We start from the raw sequence: 21899 nt of genomic DNA, 5'->3' as shown, positions 1-21899 counted from the left end.
CTCAGACCTAGTATCTGGTATGTGACTACTACCGATGTGAAGGCATACTCCATGACAGCCCCATGTGATCCAACTAGGTTGGTCCACATCTAGCAGCTTCATCAACTAGCCACTGGTCTACATACAGCTGCTTGACCTGGTGATTCCAAGGCTCAAGTCAGAGCCACCTTGAGGGTGCTACCTCCAGTTTCTGGACATCTCTAAGGGGCCGGTTCAGTGCCTGAACTCCAGTGCATCTCACACCAGACCCACGGCCAGAGCTGACAGCTTTCTAGTGCACATGTGCCCTGCTGCCACAAAAACATTTGACACCAATCCCATGTCTGCAAGGCTGCTGATGCCGTTACTTTCTTGAGGCTATTTGCCTGGCTCGCACCTGTGCACCACTGCAGCTAAACTCTGATGCCCGGTATCAATGCATGCCTTGAAGTCACCATCACCAACCACTGTATGACCATCTGGCAAAATAAAGAAAGTATCTCCATCTGAGCTCTACTGATTCCTCAACTGCCGAGTTCCTGCAATTACGCAACTCGTCGTCCTGCACCTTGGGTTAAAAGACGTCCATGCTGGCAACTAATCATGGCCCACGCTGCCATCCTGTTACAATGGTGTTAGAAGAGATAAAGTGACAACAAGTGGTGTCATGTGTCAGTGTTCAGCAACGTCATCGCAAAGTGCTGAGTGATAACAAACTGTTTTTGACTGCTTTCCTTTCGAGTGATTGGCAATGACACAACAGTTGGATTGGAGGGTTGGTTTAAAGGTTTGATTCTTGAAATTGGACTCATCAATGATTTGGCTGAATTCATGGAGAACACAACACAAAACTGGTGGAGGTTTACACCTGGTTATGTGTAGGCAGTATAATTTGCTGGACCATAGTGCTCCACATGCCCAGTCATAAGTGGCGATATGTTTTAAATGTAGAAGGCCAGTGCATTATGCCAGAGACCTTAAAAAAATGTTCATGGTTAACACTCAGACATACAGACTAGGTGTATTTTTATTCAAGAGTGTGATGTAACTAGTATTAAGTTTTTTCTCTACGGTACTTCTCAAGTGTCAGTGAGGAGATTCCGCCACAGCAAAATGTGTCTTTGTTTTAATGATACCCACCCCAAATCCTGTATCATTTCAGTGACACTCTCTCCCCTATTTCACGATAATACCAAACATGCTGCCCTTCTTTGAACTTTTTCAGTGTGCTCTGTCAGTCCTATCTGGTTAGGATCCCACACCATGCAGCAGTATTCTAAAAGAGGACGGACAAGAGTAATGCAGACAGTCTCTTTAGTAAGATCTGTTACATCTTCTAAGTGTCCCAACAATAAAACGCAGTCTTTCATTAGCCTTCCCCACAATATTTTCTGTGTGTTCTTTCCAATTTAAGTTGTTCATAATTGTAATTCCTAGGTATTTAGTTGAATTTATGGCCTTTATATTTGACTGATTTCAGTGTAATCAGAGTTTAAGATTCCTTTTAGCACTCATGTGGATGACCTCACGTGTTTCATTATTTAGGGTCAATTGCCAATTTTTAGACCATACAGATATCTTTTGTAAATCGTTTGGCAATTTGTTCTGATCTTCTGATGACTTTACTAGTTGATGAATGACAGCATAATCTGCAAATAACCCAAGACAGCTGCTCAGATTGTCTCCTAAATCATTTATATAGATTAGGAACAGCAGAGGTCCTATGACCTTGGGGAACCCCAGAAATCACTTATGTTTTACTACATGACTTTTTGTCAATTACTATGAATGGTGACCTCTCAGACAGGAAATCATAAATCCAGTCACATGACTGAGACGTTATTCCATAAGCACACAATTTCACTACAAGCCGTTTGTGTGGTACTGTCAAAAGCCTCCTGGAAATCTAGAAATATGGAATCTATCTGAAATCCCTTGTCAATAGCACTCAGCACTTCGTGTGAGCAAAGAGCTAGTTGTGTTTCACAAGAACGATGTTTTCTAAATTCGTGTTGACTGTGTCAATAGACCCTTCTCTTCGAGGTAACTCATAATGTTCAAACGCAACATATGTTCCAAAATCCTTATGCATATCGACATTAATGATATGGGCCTATAGTGAATTACTCCTACTACCCTTCTTGAATGTTGGTGTGACTTGTGCAATTTTCCAGTCTTTGGTTATGGATCTTTCGTCGAGTGAACGGTTGTATATAACTGTTAAGCATGGAGCTACTATATCAGCATACTCTGAAAGGAACCTAACTGGTACTCAGTCTGGACCAGAAGCCTTTCTTTTATTAAGTGATTTAAGTTGCTTCACTACTCCGAGGATATCAACTTTTATGTTACTCATGTTGGCAGCTGTTCTTGATTTGAATTCTGGAATGTTTACTTCACCTTCTTGGGTGAAGTAATTTTGGAAGGCTGTGTTTAGTAACTCTGCTTTGGCAGTGCAGTTGTCTATAGTATTTCCATTGTTATCATGCAGAGAAGGCTCTTATTGGTCTTGCCACTAGCATACCTCACGTACGACCACAATCTCTCTGAATTTTCTGACAGGTTTCAAGACAAAGTTTCATTGTGGAAACTATTATAAGTATCTCGAAAGTCCACATTTGATTTCGAGCTTCTGTAAAAGATTGCCAATCTTGGAGATTGCGTCTGTTTTAAATTTGGCATGTCCTTTCCATTGTTTCTGCAACAGTGTTCGGACCCGTTTTGTATACCAAAGAGGATCAGCTCCTTCATTCGTTAATTTATTTGGTATAAATCTCTCAGTTGCTGCCAATATTATTTCTTTGAATTTAAGCCACATCTGATCTACACTTACATTATTAATTTGGAAAGGTTGACGATTGTCTCTCAGGGAAGCGTCAAGTGAATTGGTGTTTGCTTTTTTGAATAGGCATTTTTTCGTTTATTTTTGGAGGATTTGGGGGTTACAATATTCAATCTCGCTACAACAACCCTGTGTTCACTAATCCCTGTATGCATTTTTATGCTTGTTATTAGCTCGGGATTATTTGTTGCTAGGAGGTCAAGTGTGTTTTCACAACCATTTACTATTCGTATGGGCTCATGAACTAACTGCTTGGAATAATTTTCAGAGAATGCATTTAGCACAATTTTGGATGATGTTTTAGACATACCTACAGATTTAAACATGCATATTGCCAACATATTGAGGATAAGTTAAAGTCACCACCAACTATAATACAATGAGTCATGTACATGTTTGAAGTCAAACTCAAGTTTTCTTTGAACCTTTCCGCAATTGTATCATCTGAATTGGGAGGTCAGAGAAAGGATCCAATTATTATTTTATTCCGGTTGCCAATAATGACCTCTACCAATACTAATTCACAGGAACTATCTACTTAAATTTCACTACAAGATCCTTTCTGAACACCGTTAGGTTCTTCTCAAAAAGTTGAGCTGAACTTATCTCTAGCTAGCTTTCAGTGCCTATAACGATTTGAGCATCAGTGCTTTCTATTAGCACTTGCAGCTCTGGTACTCAATTCAAACGATTATGATTGAAGACTCTGATTCTTCTTCTTAAGAAACACTTTCTTTGCCATAGTCACTCTACACTTTATATCCTCTCTACTTTGACCACCATCAGTTATTTTGCTCCCCAAATAGCAAAACTCATCTACTACTTTAAGTGTCTCATTTTAAGTAACTCTAATAAACAGGGAGACCACACGAAACTGGCCATAATGTCCATATCTCAGAGCCGTAATTGATTGAGGCAATGTTCAAAATGAGCAGAGTGTGCGAACATGTTGTTTACTCTTCCCCATATATTCACTGAGAATATGTGTTACATTATTTGTGTCGTTATCAGGAGAAGGAAAACTAGCATCCTACAGAACAGTGTGTGGAATGTCAGATCCCTTAATCGGGCAGGTAGGGTAGAAAATTTAAAAAGGAAATGGGTAGGTTAAAGTTAGATATAGTGGGAATTAGTGATGTTCGGTGGCAGGAGGAATGAGACTTCTGGTCAGGTGAATACAGGATTATAAATACAAACTCTAATACCAATAATACAGTAGTAGGTTTAATAATGAATAAAAAAAATAGGAGTGCAGATAAGCTACTAAGAACAGCGTAGGGAAAGCATTATCATAGCCAAGATTGACACGAAGCCCATGCCTGCTACAGTAGTACAAGTTAATAAGCCAACAAACTCCGCAGATGATGAAGAGATTGAAGAAATTTATGATGCGATAAAAGAAATTATACAGATAGTTAAGGGAGATGAAAATTCAGTAGTCATGGGGGAGTGACTGGAATTCAATAGTATGAAAAGGAAGAGAAGGAAAAGTAATAGGTAAATATGGACTGGGGGTAAGGAATGAAAGAGGAAGTCGACTGGTAGAATTTTGCACAGATCATAACTTAATCATAACTGCCTCTTGGTTTAAGAATCATGAAAGAAGGTCATATATGTGGAAGAGGCCCGGAGACACTGGAAGATTTTAGATAGATTATATAATGGAAGAAGTTTTAAATTGTGTGGACTTTGCTCACTATTTATTGGTTATGAACTGTAGATTACAACTGAAGCATTAGGGAATGATAACAAGTACAGGGGAAAGAAATACAATAGAAAAAGAATGGGTAGCTCTGAGTGATGAAATAGTGAAGGCAGCAGAGGATCAAGTAGGTAAAAAGACGAGGGCTAGTAGAAATCCTTGGGTAACAGAAGAGATATTGAATTTAATAGATGAAAACAGAAAATACAAAAATGCAGTAAACGAAATAGGCATAAAGGAATACAAAATGTCTCAAATATTAGATCATCAGAAAGGGCAAAATGGCTAACCAAGGATGGCTAGAGGACAAATATAAGGATGTAGAGGCATGTATCACTAGGGGTAAGATAGAATACTGCCTACAGAAAAATTAAAGAGACCTTAGGAGAAAAGAGAACCACCTGTATGAATATCAACAGCTCAGATGGGAAACCTGTCCTAAGCAAAATGAGACACTTAAAGTAGTAGATGAGTTTTTCTATTTGGGGAGCAAAATAACTAATAATGGTCAAAGTAGAGAGGATATAAATTGTAGATTGTCTATGACAAGGAAAGCGTTTCTGAAGACAAGAAATTTGTTCCCATTGACTATAGATTTCGATATAAGGAAGTCTTCTCTGACAGTATTTGTATGTAATGCTGCCATGTATGGAAGTGAAAATGGGCGATAAATAGTTTTGAAAGGAAGGCAATAGAAGCTTTTAAAATGTGGTTCTACAGAAGAATGCTGAAAATTAAATAGGTAGATCACTTAACTAATGGGGAAGTACTGAATAGAATTAGGGAGAAGAGGAATTTGTAGCACAACTTGACCAGAAGAAGGGATTAGTTGGTAGGACATGTTCTGAGGCACCAAGGAATCACCAATTTAGTATTAGAAGGAAGAGTAGAGGGCAAAAATCATAGAGGGAGACCACGAGGTGAACACACTAAGCATATTCAGAGGGATGTAGGTTGCAGCAGTTACTCAGAGATGAAGAAGCTTGCATAAGATAGAGTAGCATGGAGAGCTGCATCAAACCAGTCTCTGGACTGAAGACCGCAACAACATGTGTCATGTGTTTTGCCAGCTAGTATATTAATAACTATGGGCCTTAGAGGAATGCCTTCCTTGTATGGCTCAGGAAGCCCTTATATTCGTGGTAGCACAGCTGCTCATGTTCCACGACATTTAACTACATTTCATGGCAAACATGATGCACTTAAAAGAGTCATCTACTTTTCAATTTTATTCGTAGGATCAAAAATCATCTCGTAGTCCACATGACATTCAGTCCATAGCACTGCCATCATTGGCTGTCAGTATTACATTTGAAACTTCCTGGCAGACTATAACTGTGTGCCGGACCAAGACTCGAACTCGGGACCTTTGCCTTTCACGGGAAAGTGTTCTATCATCTGAGCTACCCAAGTACGACTCACGACCCATCCTCACAGCTCCAATTCCACCAGTACCTCGTCTCCTACCTTCCAAACTTTACAGAATCTCTTCTGCAAACCTTACAGAATTAGCACTCCTGGAGGAAAGGATATTGGTGAAACATGGCTTAGCAACAGCCTGGGGGATGTTTGGAAGGTAGGAGATGAGGTACTGGCAGAGCTGAAGCTGTGAGGACGGGTTGTGAGTCATGTTTGGGTAGCTCAAATGATAGAGCACTTACCTGCAAAAGGCAAAGGTCCCAAGTTCGAGTCTCGGTCCGGTACAAAGTTTTGATCTGCCAGGAAGTTTCATATCAGCACACACTCCTCTGCAGGGTGAAAATCTCATTCTGGAAACATCCCCCAGGCTGTGGCTCAGCCATGTCTCCACAATATCCTTTCTTCCAGGAGTGCTAATTCTGCAAGGTTTGCAAAAGTGCTTCTGTGAAGTTTGGGGGTAGGAGACAAGATACTGGCAGAATTGAAGCTGTGAGGAAGGGCCATGAGTCTTGCTTGGGTAGCTCAGATGGTAGAGCGCTTGCCTGCGAAAGGCAAAGGTCCAGAGTTTGAGTCTCAGTCTGGTGTACAGCTTTAATTTGCCAGGAAGTTTCATATCAGTGCACAGTCCACTGCGGAGTGAAAATCTCGTTCTAGAATTACTGTTTCTTTATCTTCCTGTAGATTTCTCAGTGCTACTCATGCTTTAAAGGAAATGTTTGATCTAATTACTGATAAGCATTCTACAAGCCTCATGGTGATTCTCTTCAATTGTTTCCAGTGCAAACAAACTAGCAACCTGTTCCACAGAGCTGACATAATCTGCTATAAGTAGCATCTTTGGAGTACATGTAAAATTTAACCCTTTACCTAGGCTCTACATTGTATGTAGTTCGGTGTGAGATTAGTTATTATTTGGCTCCAACATCTTGTCTTGGCTTTCTGAGTTAATCAAGAGAACAACAGACAGATTCCTGGATCACAGTGTGTATACAAACCCCACACTAACATCTTAACTCCACACCTCAAAGTCATCACCATCCATCACAAAAAATTCCATGGTAAAGACTCTTGTCCTTAGAGATTGGGTGTTGTCAGACAAGGAGAGCTTCACTTAAGAATTATGCCTATAAATAACATTCTGAAGGAATAGGTACTCAGACTGACAAACTGAGCAGACATTTCAGTCAACATCAAAAATGCCTAAGGAAGAGGCTGAGACTGAGAAAGGTAAAGAAAATCACAAATATTTATCTGCCTTGAGCAGGCCCAATCTCTATACATATTGGTAAATTCTATGTATTTTGCTTTAATCCACGAAGTTAAAATAGTTAAAGATGACCTAGGTCTCCAAAAGCCGAGTGTGTACTGCATTCCATGGGAATGTGGCACAATTTATGTGCCACAGACTATGTGATCTGTCGATCAGTGGAGCAAGGAACGTCAATGATACACCTAACTAAAACAATCATACAAATCAACTGTTTCTGGGCTCTACCTCATGCATAATCAAGAAATGAAATGTGATGAAAACAATAAAGTACAAACACTAAATCTTTGGGATGAGCATCAAAGAATACACACTTCACAGTCTGGCTGGAGTCCAGGCGGTGAATATACGTAACTTCACTCACAACACCTGAAGAAGAAACCTGGAACGTTTATTGAAATTTGTGCAGAATAATGGAGTCAACAACTTGGCAGTACACCTGAAAGCATACAATTAATAAAGGTTATCTATTTAATAATTTGTAGCTGCAAAAAACAACACAGTCTCGGCAGTGAGTCCAGGCAGTGAGTACACGTAACAGCGCAACTCACAGCACCTGAAGAAGACAACTGGGTCAGTCATTGAAATGTGCATAAAATGGAAACAACGACACAGCTAAACACCTGGAAGTATGCCATTAACCAATCATGCCGAGAAAAACCTGAGAGATTGTGCGTCAACAGATAAGCTTTTTTTTTTTTGAGGTATTTCACAAGCTCATGATTGCCAAACTGATTGATGTGCTGTTGTGAACTCTGTGCATGTGCAACAGAGGTTTGGTATGTAACAATACAAGAACACACAATTAACAGTGACCATATTCTTGCCACCCATGAAGTAAGTTCGTCAGCAGTACGGGAGGTCATTGTCCAATACCACATGTGGCATGGCAGCTATCATTGATAATGTGGCATGCTTCTGCGACATTTGTCAAGTTTGGTACTGGCTGCGCACACTACAGCCAGCTTTTGACAAGTCAGATTAAGGTGCTTGCAATGCTACTTGCTCAGGAACAGCAGCATTTGCAGTAGGATAGTGCCACAGATCTTATAAGTACAATGCAATGTGACAGTGACCAGGGCAAGGAACTCGATGGCAGGATGAGGCAAAGGACAATAACTACTCATGCTCTGAAGGTTGTTCTAATACTCCTGAAGAGTTTCTACATGACATCAGAGACATTTTACACGAAAAAATGCCACTGAATCTACTTTCAAAGAAGTCAGTCACTGAGCTTAATGCAAACTGTTAAATGGACTTTATTTCAAGCCAAACTTAAGGGCAGGCCTGAAGAGCTGTGGACAGAGAATGCACACTTGCATGATAACCTTTCTAAAACTGGCTCTCAGGTGTTAACAACACATGCTGAACCGTTACAACAGGAAAACTACAATTTAAAGAAGGAAATGAGCAATGTGGTGTCCACTTCTGCAGCAACAGTCACATCACGAATGTAGATGTCAACAGCAGCTGTTCAGATCCACCACTTGCTCACATTACAAACAAACAAACACTGTATTCATAATATCAGTGGACAATAAAGACACCAGAGAAGTAAAATTTAACAGACACTATAGACCCTAGGGAAGACAAAACCAGAATTAAATCAATAAAAGCTGTTAACAGTGTCATGATTACTGAATTAGAAAATGAAGAGGATTGCAAGAAATTACACAAAAAAGCAAAACAGAGAAAGATCTCAAACGCGAGCCTCCAAAAAATCGCAGGTCCCGACTCATCATATTGTCAAGAGACAACCAAAATCAGGTCCAAATCCAGGAGCATGGCTGTCAATATAATACAACACTTACTGCTGAAACCACATTTATTATGAACACCAATGGACAGCCAGTACAGAACTGACCTCCTGGATGTATATTGACTCTACATGCACAAACTTCGAATGTTCCAGAATGCTGGTATTTATACATATACTGAATATTCCAGAATATACATATATTACAAATGTAACATATTTAAAGAATCTTCCAGAACTGATAAATGCTACATAACACACAAATGATGGTGGTCAGGTTTGAATTTGTGACTTGCACCACACCAGCTAGCGATGCTAACCACTGCACAACACTGCATTCACCACAGATCACACCTCTGATACTGGTCTCAATTGGAAAGCTTTTACGAGTTCAGAGAGCATCACATAAAGTGCTCCACACTTCAACATTATGTTTTCTACACATAACATTGCAAGGGCTTGAGCAGTTAGCACAGTTTTGGTGACAACAGGTAGTCAGTGTGGACTATTATCCAGTTATTCTCGTTTGTCAATTTTGGGAATCTGTCCAAGAGATTGATTCCAGTTCAGTGGAGTGATGCTGCTGCACATGGATTAATACAAGATGCCCCAAGGTAATTACGACACATGCTTCCATTGTTGAAATTCCTTGCTATTGTGTCTAATGGATCGACAGAGACTCGGCCAGAGTTGGACGGTAACTACATCTGATTCTGTCTAGAGTGTTCACAAATCACAGGTGACTGGACGTTGGAGTTTTGTGGAAATATCTCAGGACAGCTGGCTGTAAATGAGCTAGGATGATGAGCAACCATTTCCACACCATCAGATCATAGTTCCTCTTATACAATGCTCCAGTATTTAATTGGAATTCTCTGCTGGTCAGTTCCTTCTTCTTCACGGCTTTGTAGTTTTCAGCAGCTCTTCCCTGTGTTCAGCAGTGATGTCATTTAGTGTGGCAATGACTGAGATATCATCCTCATTAATGTTTTGCTGAAGGATTCCTTGAAAGGCAAAGACATCCTTGTGTTTATGAGCACTTCTGTACACCACTGTGATGTTGTACTCCTGAAGTCTCTGTGCATATCTTACCAGCTGACCCGACGGATCCTTCAGGCTAGTCAGCCAACAGAGAGAAAAGGTGATCCATTGCATCAGTGAATGGTTTGCCAAATAAATATGGCCAGAACTTGTTGATGGCCCAAGTAAATGCAAGGCACTCTTTCTTTATTGTACAGTAGTTTCTCTTGAAATAGCAGAGTACTCTGGAAGTACAAGGCTATCATCTATTAAGCACTTCCCTGAATTTGCACTAGAACTGTCGCTACCTCATAATCACTAGCATCAGAGTGAATTTGTACATCAAAATTCTCATCATATGATTCTAGGACTGGAGAGGTTGTTACCACCTTCTTACGGGCAAGGAAAGATCTTTCTTGCACCTCATTCCAGGAATATTTGGTGTCTCCCTGCAGCAATTCTTGCAAGGGATGTGCATTGGTATGGAAGTCCTTTAAGCACCACTGATACTACAAGCATATTCTGAGAAAACTTCTCACATTAAACATGTGCTCAGGACAGACCCATCACCATTCATTAGATGCCCCAAGGCTTTTACTTCTTGGGTTGTGAAGAAACATTTTTTTTTAGATTCAGGTGGGTGCTTGTATTCTGAATACACTTCAACATGGTTGTCAGAGAGTTTAGACATTCTTCAAATGTGTTGGGGGGGGGGGGGGGGGAGAATGTTATCCAGATAGCAAATACACATCGTCCGCTTTAGGTGTTGAAGCAGGTTGTCCATCATATGTTGAGGCTGACTGGTGCATTAAATGGTCCACAAGGCACAATTTCAAACTCATAGAGACCGTCAGGAGTTACGAAGGCAGTATTTCCCATGTGAGCGTTGTCATTCTGGATTTACCAGTAGCCTCTCTACATCTCTGTAGCTGAGAAATATTTTGCTGCTTTCCAGCTGTCTACGACCTCACTGATGCATGGCAATGAATACACATCTTTCATCATGATCATTTTCAGTTTTCAATAGTCAAGGCAGAAACACATTGCACCACCCTTCGTGTTCACAAGGATTACAGGAGAGGCACAGGACTCTCTGAATGCTCAATGATATCATCTTTCAGCATCTTATTTACTTCCTCCTGGACTATCCATCATTCAGCTAACAACATTCTATACACGAGCTGGCTAATTGGTGGATGATTCCCAGTATTGGTACGGTGTTTTACCATAGGCCACTTCTTGTCTTTTCTCCACTCTGGATCTGAAAGCAAGCAAAAATTGGCGCTTAAAGGTTTTCACTCACCAACATTTTTCCTTGATCAGAGCACATACCTTTGGATATGAGTTGTGGTTGCTCGAGGCAATTAGAGATCCAAAGTTCTCCTTAACCACCTACAACGCTTATGATCATCACTGGCATGTAGATTTCTTTCGTGAGCCTGAGTAGCTTTTTGTAATCGAAAAAAGCTTCACAGTTTAACAGATCATCTTAAATCATGAGTGGAACACATCTCGTTGATGGTTACAAGATATCAATGTCTTTAATGGCAAAGAACAGCCCAGACAGAACTTTGTTATTTGTGCTATGTCAATCTGGTGCTCTCATCTATTTTATGACCGATTGTGATGCGTGCAAGACTTTCCTCCAAGAATAACATCATGACTATATTCTGTTAAAATAAGATATTCAAAGGGCTGTGATCTGTCACTGTTAGTTATTCTTGCAATACATGTTCCTGTTGGCTGTATGTCTTTCCCTATTATGATTTTTGTCACAATTGCTTTTGTACCAAGGAACACGTCTTCTTTAGCTGGCAACAATTAGCATTCCATACTACAATAAAAAAAGCCCCCCCCCCCCCCCCCCCCCCCTCACACAGAGTCAGTTAGCTCCCAGACAGGTTGGTCATTGAAGAGATTTCCCCTCACCTTAGTAACTGTCATCCATGGAGGACTTTCATCTGTGGCAGCCTCTACTCCACAGTTGGTCTCCTCATTTAGCTTTCCTGAATTTAGCAGCTGGATGGTACAGCTATACAGGAATGAGGAATGGCTATGGCATGTTAGGAAGTACCCTCATCCAGTATATACTGATGAGCTTCATCTTGAAGTTGACACTAATCATCTGCATTTTTCTGGTGGGAATAGGACGGTTGTGATGGTCGAAATCTTGGAGCACAATAGTCTTCTTTCTCTGTGGTAGCGCCTTCGACGATAGTTTACTATCTACCTGAACCCCTAGAAATTTGAACTGTTCAGTTTCACTAATCATATGCCCATTCTGTGAAATTTAAACATCAGGTTTTGTTGAATTGAGTGTTAGAAACTGTAAAAACTGAGTCCTACTGTGATTTAGTGATAATTTATTTTCTACAAGCCATGAACTTATCTCATGAACTGTTCTATTTGAAACTGGGCCAATGTTGCACACAACATCCTTTACTACCAAGCTAGTGTCACCAGCAAACAGAAATATTTTAGAGTTACCCGTAATACCAGAGGGCATATCATTTACATAAATAAGGAACAGGAGTGGCCCCAACACTGATACCTGGAGCACCCCCCACTTCACTGTACCCCACTCAGATGCCACCTCACAGCCATTCCCAGCATTGTGAATAATGACCTTTTGCTGTCTGCTGCTAAAGTAAGAGGTGAACCAATTGTGAACTACTCCCCGTATTCCATAATGGTCCAACTTCTCGAGCAATATTTTGTGATCGACACAATCAAATGACTTAGTTAAATCAAAAAATATGCACAGTGTTTGAAACCTTTTGTCTAACCCATCCAGTACCTCAGAGAGAAAAGAGAATACAGCATTTTCAGTTGTTAAATGACTTCTCAAGCCAAAATGTACATTTGATAGCAAATCGTGTGATAAAAAATGATCAATTATGCTTGCATACACAGACTTTTCAATAACTTTAGTAAACACTGATGGCATCGAATAGGTCTAAAATTGTCTACATTATCCTTTCTCCCGTTTTATAAAGTGGCTTTACTACTGAGTACTTTAATCATTCAGGAAACTGATCAGTCCTAAAGGAAAAATTACAAATATGGCTAAATGCAGTATTTCAGACATCAGTCTTGGAAAGGCATTTGCCAAGAAAGTTATATGATTCCCTGTAGATGTCAGGCAATAATTGAAAATCCCTGACTATCCAAAAAGCAATGTAAAAATTACCTTATTAGTCACTTCTTCCACAACAGCAGTTCCTAACCTGTGGGTACTTACCCTCCGATGGGTAAAAAAAAATTTTGTGAGGGGTGAAAGCAATAGCATTCGAGCATCTCTGATGCTAAAACTGACACTTAGATGTTACACGTAATTAAATATCTCACAAAAATACATACTTCAAGTCATAGGTAGTTCCTGCAATGGACCTAAAGTTGTTCTATTATTCACTCAGCAACAGATAAACAAACCAGTTGTGAGCCCAACAGTGGCTATGTAATGCCACAACACTGCTGTAGGGCTTCCAGTGAATTGTTGCTGTTGTTATTATTATTATTACTATTACTATTATTACTGTTAGTGGCAGTGACGAGAGACAAAGCGTGGGTAGCCCGAAGTCTTCCAATTTCAGTCAGTTCAGAAGTAAGGAGTCCAATTATAAAGTGATGTACAAACAGTAAGTATAGTACACACATTTTAACTTTGTTGCTTTTAAATGGGAGTGTGGGGTATATATGAAGCAAGTGTTGCTAGGGGGAGGAGTAGTGCAAAGAAAGTATATTTTGTAATAAGTGTCTAGTCTCAGTATAGACAGCTAGCTTTCCTTTCTGAGGAGCTGTAGGAAGCGCTGAGAATTGCGTAATCATTCTATAATAAAAGATTGTTAGAAATAAGCAGCACCAATTGTGTCACTGACTCATCAGCTTGTGATTTAATAAACCACCCACAGAAGCTAAATAATCATTTATCTTTTGTCATTTCAGAAATAAATGTTCACAGAAAATTCTTTTTCATTCTAAAGGGGTTTAGTAATGTGCTAATGTTGTTGATATAATCTGTGTGTGTGTGTGTGTGTGTGTGTGTGTGTGTGTGTGTGTGTGTGTGTATATGCATGCAAGGGGGGGGGGGGGGGGGATTACTAGCCAGTGTCTGATTACCCTTAGGGTAATGGTCTCAGATAGCCTGAGAACCACTGCTGTACAGTTTGTCAGAATATCTGTCAGGGACGTAAATTTCACATAACTGTAGTGTTTGTATTAAACAGAGCTTGACATAGCCAGTATTAAATAAAAAAAGCAGCTGAGTGGTATAAGAGAAGGAGCAATGACTTTCATCAAACTAGTTGCTTTCCTTCCACTATACATATACAAAGTAATCTACTAGTTATTATCCATTTGAGTAGAATATCACTACTCATAATTTAACAATGAAAAGAATCAATTTTTGACAAAATAATGGACTTTGATAGATAAAAAAATCTACTCACCAAGTGGTGGCAGAAAACACACATAAAAGAAGGTTATAATTAGGCAGGCTTTCGGAGCTAGTGGCTCTTTCTTCAGGTAGAAAGTTTGAAAGGGAAGGAAGAGTGGTGAAGGAAAAGAACTGGCGATGTCTGGGAAAAGGGGTAGCTTTTGGGAAAGTCACCCAGAACCATGGGTCAGGGGAGACCTACCAGATGGGATAAGAAGGAAAGACTGATTGTTGGTATTTTAATTTTCACCGGACAAGATTTGAAAACCTGAGAACTGAAAGGTGGAAGACAGGGTAATATCCAAGACAGAGATTACTGTTTAAACATTGTGCACCAGTTAATAAGGGGGGGGGGGGGGAAGAAGTGATCATGTGGCATTGTTGGTTTGGAGGTGCCAACTGGTGGGAGACCCACTGCAAACACTTACCCCTCAGCTAAGCAGACAGACAGTTAATAAGAGGGAAAAGCCAAGTGCATTGTATGTAACAGAGGTAGGAGGTGGCGGGGGAGCAGCAGCAAAAAATAGACAAGTAAGAAAATGAAAGATGTAGAAAACTAAAACAGAACAAAGAAAGGAGTTGTTACTTGAAGAAATGCTTGGAAAGAAGAAATTAATGTAAAATAAGGTCAGGCGGGCGGCAAGAACCAAATACACATTGTAGCGATAGTTCCCACCTGTGGAGTTCTGAGAAGCTGGTGTCTGGGGGAAGAATCCAGGTGTCACGTGTGGTGAAACAGGCACCTAGGTAACGATTGTCATGTTGTAGAGCATGCTTTGCAACAGGATACAACAGGGTATTGGGTGTTGCCAATATACACCCTTTGTCTATGCCCATTCATCCTAACTTATAATTTGGTGGTAGTCATAAATTTTCACCGGATGAGATTTGAAAACCTGAAAGCTTAAAGGTGGAAGATAAGGTAATATACAAGACAGAGATTACTGCTTAAACATCATGCACCCATTAGTAGCTATGAAAAGCTAAGCACATTGTACATAACAGAGGTGGAAGGGGGGCAGCAAAAAATAGACAAGTAAGAAAATGAAAGATACAGAAAACTAAAATGGAGTGAAGAAAGGAATAGTTACTGTAAAGAATTGCTGAGATGGAAGGAATTAACATAAATTAAGCCCAGGTGGTTGGTGAGAACCAAAGACCTGTTGTAGCAATAGTTCATACCTGCGGAGTTCTGAGAAATCAGTCTTTCCTTCTCATCCCATCTGGTAAGTCTACTCTGACCCCCCCCCCCCCCCCCCCCCCCCTGACCTGTGGTTCTGGGTGACTTTCCCGAAATCTACCCCTTTTTCTAGATCTCTCCAGTCCTCCTCTTCCCTGAAGAAGAAGCCACTGGCTCCGAAAGCTTGCCTAATTATAAGTGTCTTTCATGTGTATGTTCTGCTGCCATTTGGTGAGTAGTTTTTTTATCTATCCAATTACATTACTCATTATCTGATGCTAGGATAACAGAAATAATCTGACAGTTAATGTATACTGAGGTGACAATAGCCATGGGATAGCGATATTCACTGTACAGGTGGCGAAGTATCGATTACATAAGGTTCAACAAGGCAATGCATTAGTGGAGCTGTCATTTGTATGCAGGTGATTCATCTGAAAAGGTGTCCAACAAGACTATGGCCACATGTCAGGAATTAACAGACTTTGAATGTGGAATGGTAGTTGAAGTTTGATGCATGGGACATTCCATTTTTGAAATCATTTGGGAATTCAATAATCCGAGATCCACAGTGGCAAGAGTGTGCTGAGAATACCAAATTTCAGGTATTACCTCTCACCACGGACAACACAGTGGCTGACAGTCTTCACTTAATGACCAAGAGCAGCGGTATTTGCGTGGAGTTGTCAGTGCTAACAGAGAAGCAACACCGCATGAAATAAATGCAGAAATCAATGTGGGTTGTGCAGCAAATATATCTGTTAGGACAGTATGACAAAGTATGGCATTAAGGGGCTATGATAGCAGATGACTGATGCGAATGTCTTTGCTAACTGCACGACATCGCCTGCAGTGCCTCTCTTGGGCTTGTGACCAAATCACTTGGACCATAGATGACTGCAAAACTGCGGCCTGGTCAGATGAGTCCTGATTTCTGGTGGTAAGATCTGATGGTAGGATTCAGCTGTGGTGCAGATCTCATGAAGCCAAGGGCCCAGGTCATCATTAAGGCACTATGCAAGCTGGTAGTGGCTCCATAATGGTGTGGGCTGTGTTTACATGAAAGGGACCGGGTCCTCTCGTCCAACTAAACCAATCATTGACTGGAAATGGTTATTTCTGCTACTTGGAGACCATTTGCAGCCATTCATGGACTTCATGGAATTTTTATGATTGATTTGAAGAACATTCTGGACAATTCGAGTGAATGATTTGGTGACCCAGATCCCCGAATATGAATTCCACTGAGCATTTATGGGACATGATTGAGAGACCAGTTTATGTACAAAATTCTGCACTGGAAACACTTTCACAATTATAGACGGCTATATAGGCAGCACAGCTCAGTATTTCTGCAGAGACTTTCAACGACTTCTTGAAACTGTGCCACATTGTGATGTTGCACCATGCCAGACAAAAGGAGGTCTGACACAATATTAGGAAGCATCCCATGATTTTTGTGACTTCAGCATATAATCAGATTTGTTCAAAGTCCCTGGAAAATCACCTACATGACAGGATTTACTGAATGTGATGCATGTATGACTGGACCAATCAAAATGTTATGGGCATATAAAAAAAATACCAAACAAATAGCAACTGATAAATTTGTTAAAGTGTCTCAATTTTGTAAATGTGCTCTGTTGCTTATGTTATTTTATTGACTTTGTCTTATCTGGTCATGGTATGTTTCCTAGATAACCATCAAGGCTTATCATTGATTACTTTCCCACTAGCTGTTTCCTTGTACCTACTTTAAATCTGCAATGCAGTTAACTGAAAATTTCCACATTGCATATAATTAAAAAATGTAATACTCACAATTTTTCAGGTCCGGAAAATCGGTGGCACTCGGTCTCTCAGACTACTCACTAGCATTGTATGATGTCTGTAATCTGCACCGTGTTTGTAGTTTCCCTGCTCATACAAGCACAATTACAGATGTAAAGTAAGTAACCGAATCAAATTTAAGACGTATATTAATGATTCCCTGAAACTCGAAGTTGCTGTTTGTTTGACTAATCAGTCATTTTTGACAAAATATGTTATTTAATATGATAGTGTGGGTAGTTAACTTCTAAGGACTCTATGGCAAATGAAATAATTAAAACTGTGCGTCATACAACAAATGACTTTTGTGTGTTTCACATTTACATTTTAACTACTTCTTAACAAGGCGAGGCCACGACGTTGAGATCACGACTTTACTTAAAACTTTGTACACCTTTAGTGGACTATTGAAACAACATAATGTGCAAATAATAAGAGAAGTTTTATGCGTTTATTATGTAACTGCTGTATCTGTGCGAAGGCGCCAATCATTACAAGTCACTATGGTCAAGTGGTTAGTGTATGCACGTTGCAAGCAGATTGTGTACGAGGTGACAACTTGAATCCTGCAACCACTTGCTTTTTAATCTGTATTTTTTTCATCACTGGTCACATTATTTAATTTGTATGTCATTTGAGAGATAATATAATGAAAAAACAATCCATGTGCATTTTCATGAAGTTGTAGTGAATTTCATGTGTTATTTGACTATTTACTATTTGTAATTAAATTTTCAAGGATGAGGACATGCTTAGAAAAAAAAGTTAGTTACAATGTGCGAGACCACAAGAGTGATACTATTACTTGTCGGATGTGCTCTCATGACATGTTGCAGGATGGTATTTGTCATACAGACATGGAAAACATAAATTGAATCTTCATGCAAATACAAGTGACTTTTTTCCTCATTATATTATTTCTCAAAAGCCATAAAAATTAAATAATGTGACCAGTGGCGTAGGAAAAAAAAAGTTCAAACAGTAGTTGAACCGTCGTCACATACATGTTCATCTTACGAAGCTCAAACATGAACCACTTGACCACCAAGGACTCTGACATGCAAATATTATGCACAGGTACATCAGCCGCATAATAGTTGCGTAGAACTTCTCTTGTCATTTTCTCAGAATTGCCTCTTGTGACTTTTTCGGAATTGACAGAGTAGTGCATCTTACTACTTGCACATTATGTTGTTTCAATGACCTACTGAAGGTGTACAAAGTTTGAAGTAAATCTGTGATTCCAATGTCGTGGCCTTCCTTTATTAGTACAGTAAATAAGGGAAGTGTATAGTAGGCTGAAAGAGTAAAAATAACAAAATAGATGAATTATCGTTACTAGTAAATAGGGACATGCTGAGTAAAATATCTGTGAAAAATAAGTCATTTTTGCAAAACTCTAATATTCTGAAAAAGTAGAGAACATACATATTTGGCATGTACTGTATGTGTTATGGTCTTTTTTTCATTATATAATGGTTGTTATATGTAAAACAGTTAGCCTGGATTCATGCTTTACATGCATTAATTTTCCCACAGATTTTCATCAAAGAATGAGCACTTGCTTTACTCATCATCACTAGATGGCACTGTAAAAGTTCATGATCTTCGAAGCAAGACCTGTGTTGCTGAATTGAAAGGTAAATCTCTACAATTTTTTGGTAATTCAGTGTGTCTAAGAAATCTGTATTTATAGAGGTATTGAGAGCTGACTAGCAATCTATCCTTTCCTTACTATTGTTATTACATCCTGGACTTCCATTGTTAGAATGTATTTTGTGCTTCTTGTTCCATTCCTTTGATCATGTTCGGTAATATTATGTCCTAGATAGCAGAGTGGCATCACTTCATCAGCTGCAACTCTTAAATAACTGGAACAACAGCTTATTTGCATTAATTACCATTTTAATGTTTAAGTATTTTAATCATTGTGTTTCATTAGTGATGTGCCATTGTTGACTGGGAGACCTTGAGAGTTAGGTAATAAAATGGAACACCTGCAGCTGTCCTTTCAATCAACTACCAACAGTTGATAGTTGATGTTTGGAGAGACAACATCGTTGTTACAGTGTACGGAAATCAGTACGTATATATTGGCCACTGGTGGACTCGTGTATATGATTGGAGTTAACCCCCTCACTGTCAGTTAAGACCTGAAGATGGTATATTGAATCGCCGAAACTGATAGCTACATAATAAATAACATGGAAAAGACAGCAGCAGGTGTTCCATTTTGTTACATCAGTGAACAGTCGAAGTCCCTCAAACCTACATCAGAGTGGTGGACATACAAAAATATTGAGAGTTAGTTCAGCTGCATAACTTGAATCACTTGTTTCCTTCTTTAAAATTATATCTTTCTATCACAAAGTGTGAGTTGTCTCTCTAAGTTTTTTATCTGTAGAGTGTGTTTAATATAGTTGAGTGTATGCTTGTGGATGGTGGTGTTAGAAACTGATGTTGGTACATAATCTACTCCAAGAGCTGTTTAACAGATGCATTTAACTGGCAAGTATGTTGGAGTTCCTGGCCACTGTATTTCCTTGGCAATATTGTGTACTGTCATAGAAGTTGATGACCAATCAGAGACTGGACAAATGAAACTGCAGTGACCCATGCTGGGTTTGACGTTGGGAACTAAAGCCCAGGTAAATAATGAAATGCAAGTTTATTAAAATGGACATAAAACTTTAATACTCCTTCTGCAGGGTGTAATTAAACAACACAAAAACATTCACATTTAAGTCTATGTCTTTAGCGTGGATGATACATTAGTTTGGTGGTCTGTCAGCCACTGAAAACTGAATCAGAGTTACTAGAAACAAAGTACTGGTTAACGAGGAACTGACACCAAGGTCCCAGAGGTCCATGGTGTAGAGACCCTGTCATGGCATAGCTAAAGGACAACTGCTAATGGCTCCATATCATGTCAGAGGTGAAGATCACTGACAAGTAGATTGTTGTCAGATGACAGGTTGTGAGAGGATTCCGGGAGAGTTGTGATTGAGGAACCATGGCAGCTGTTGGTGTAAACCCCAGAAAGCTCATGCCTAGAGAACTGACAAGGAATAGCCACTTGCTGGCCTAAATACTGTTGAGGTCCCCGGATACAGTCAGATCTAGTTTTGAGCGTGTGATCCTGCAGAAGCGTGAATAGTTCCTCATTGATTGCGCCCTCTTGAAGTGATGCAGCTGCCACCTGTCAGTGAGGTGTGCACTCAGAACTGCAGTGGGGATGTTCTCAATAATAGCCCCAGTGATTTTTGGCATAGGCCACCTGTGGTGCAATGCTATTATGCTGGAGGGCTGTGAACCCTGTCAAAGTATCCCTCATCCCTTACAGGAGAGTTGGTGAGACATCTCGGCATCCCAAACGGTGATGCCGTGTGGAAACGGGGAATATGGGAGACTGCTATTATCATTCTTGGGAGTGGGTGCCTGGCCTGCCGGAAGACTGGTGTCCCAGATTCTGTGGTCTGCAGTTCCTGTGGCTAAGTAGCCAGTGGTGCCATTCAACACTCTTGGGGTTTGAGGGGACTGACTATGCAACAAAAATTTGTGAAATTCTTCTGTCTGGTCAGCCAATGCCTGCACCTGCTTGATATGCTTCCTACAGTGTGAACTGTTACACGATTGGACTTAAATCATTGCTCTGCCCAGAATGTGTTCAACTTGAGCTGGTACCCATTGTTGGTGAACCCTAGAAAAAACTAGTATCCAGACTGGATCCTGAAGGTCATAAGAGTTAAGGCATGAACGCCAGGTGGGGGCGGGAGAGTGTTGGGATGGATGATAGACATTAGTGATTGATTTAGCTGACAATGGAGTTTTTTAGCTGGGCTGCCCATTCTGTGGAGAGGAGTGGTAGGAAGCACTCTGGTTGAGATCATACTGTTGGTGGAGCTTTGTCAGTGTGGACGAACCTCTCCACCAGTTTGTTGGAAGCAGGGTGGAAGAGCACTTTATGTATGAAAACTGCACCATTCTCCAAACAAAAACTGTGAAATTCTGCTGTTGTGAACTGAGGGTCATTATCCGTTGTAGTGGTTTCTGGGAGAATTTCAGTTGAGAATATGTGGGATAAGGCCTGGATGCTTTCTGTTGATGACACTGAGTGCATCTGTGAAAAGTATGGAAAACTGCTGCCAGCATCTTTCACAATCAACCACAAAATCCACGAAGGGTGCTCAACTCAGCCAGTTTCAGCTGCTGTGGGGGGTGGGAGGGGGGGTGGGGGGTGGGGAGTGCAGAAGGGCAGAAGAATTTGTTGTGGAACATCGTGGAATATTTCTGCTTCAGACCCTGTAATTTCATGAAGTTCTGATAGGTCTCAGCACTGTCATTGAGTTTCTTTTGGCAGAAAATCAGAGCATTGCAGATGTTCATAGGCACTTGCAGAATGTCTACAGACACCTGACAGTGAACAAAAGCATGGTGAGTCATTGGACAAGCTGCCTTTAATCTTCGCA

At 40.2% G+C, this 21899-nt stretch overlaps 1 protein-coding gene across 2 annotated transcripts in view; it reads left to right on the top strand.

Annotated features, from left to right (window-relative positions):
- Nucleotides 1-21899, top strand: part of LOC124798168 (WD repeat-containing protein 89) — a 275773-nt gene that overhangs the window by 46109 nt on the left and 207765 nt on the right. For both annotated transcript variants that reach the window (XM_047261450.1, XM_047261451.1), the window contains 2 exons: nucleotides 17432-17548; nucleotides 18970-19070. In XM_047261450.1, coding sequence (XP_047117406.1) covers nucleotides 17432-17548; nucleotides 18970-19070 — 218 coding nt within the window. The remainder of the gene's footprint in view (nucleotides 1-17431; nucleotides 17549-18969; nucleotides 19071-21899) is intronic.

Source organism: Schistocerca piceifrons, chromosome 5 (assembly GCF_021461385.2).
Source record: "Schistocerca piceifrons isolate TAMUIC-IGC-003096 chromosome 5, iqSchPice1.1, whole genome shotgun sequence".
Lineage (NCBI taxonomy): Eukaryota > Metazoa > Arthropoda > Insecta > Orthoptera > Acrididae > Schistocerca > Schistocerca piceifrons.
This window is presented reverse-complemented; position numbering and strand designations above follow the sequence as displayed.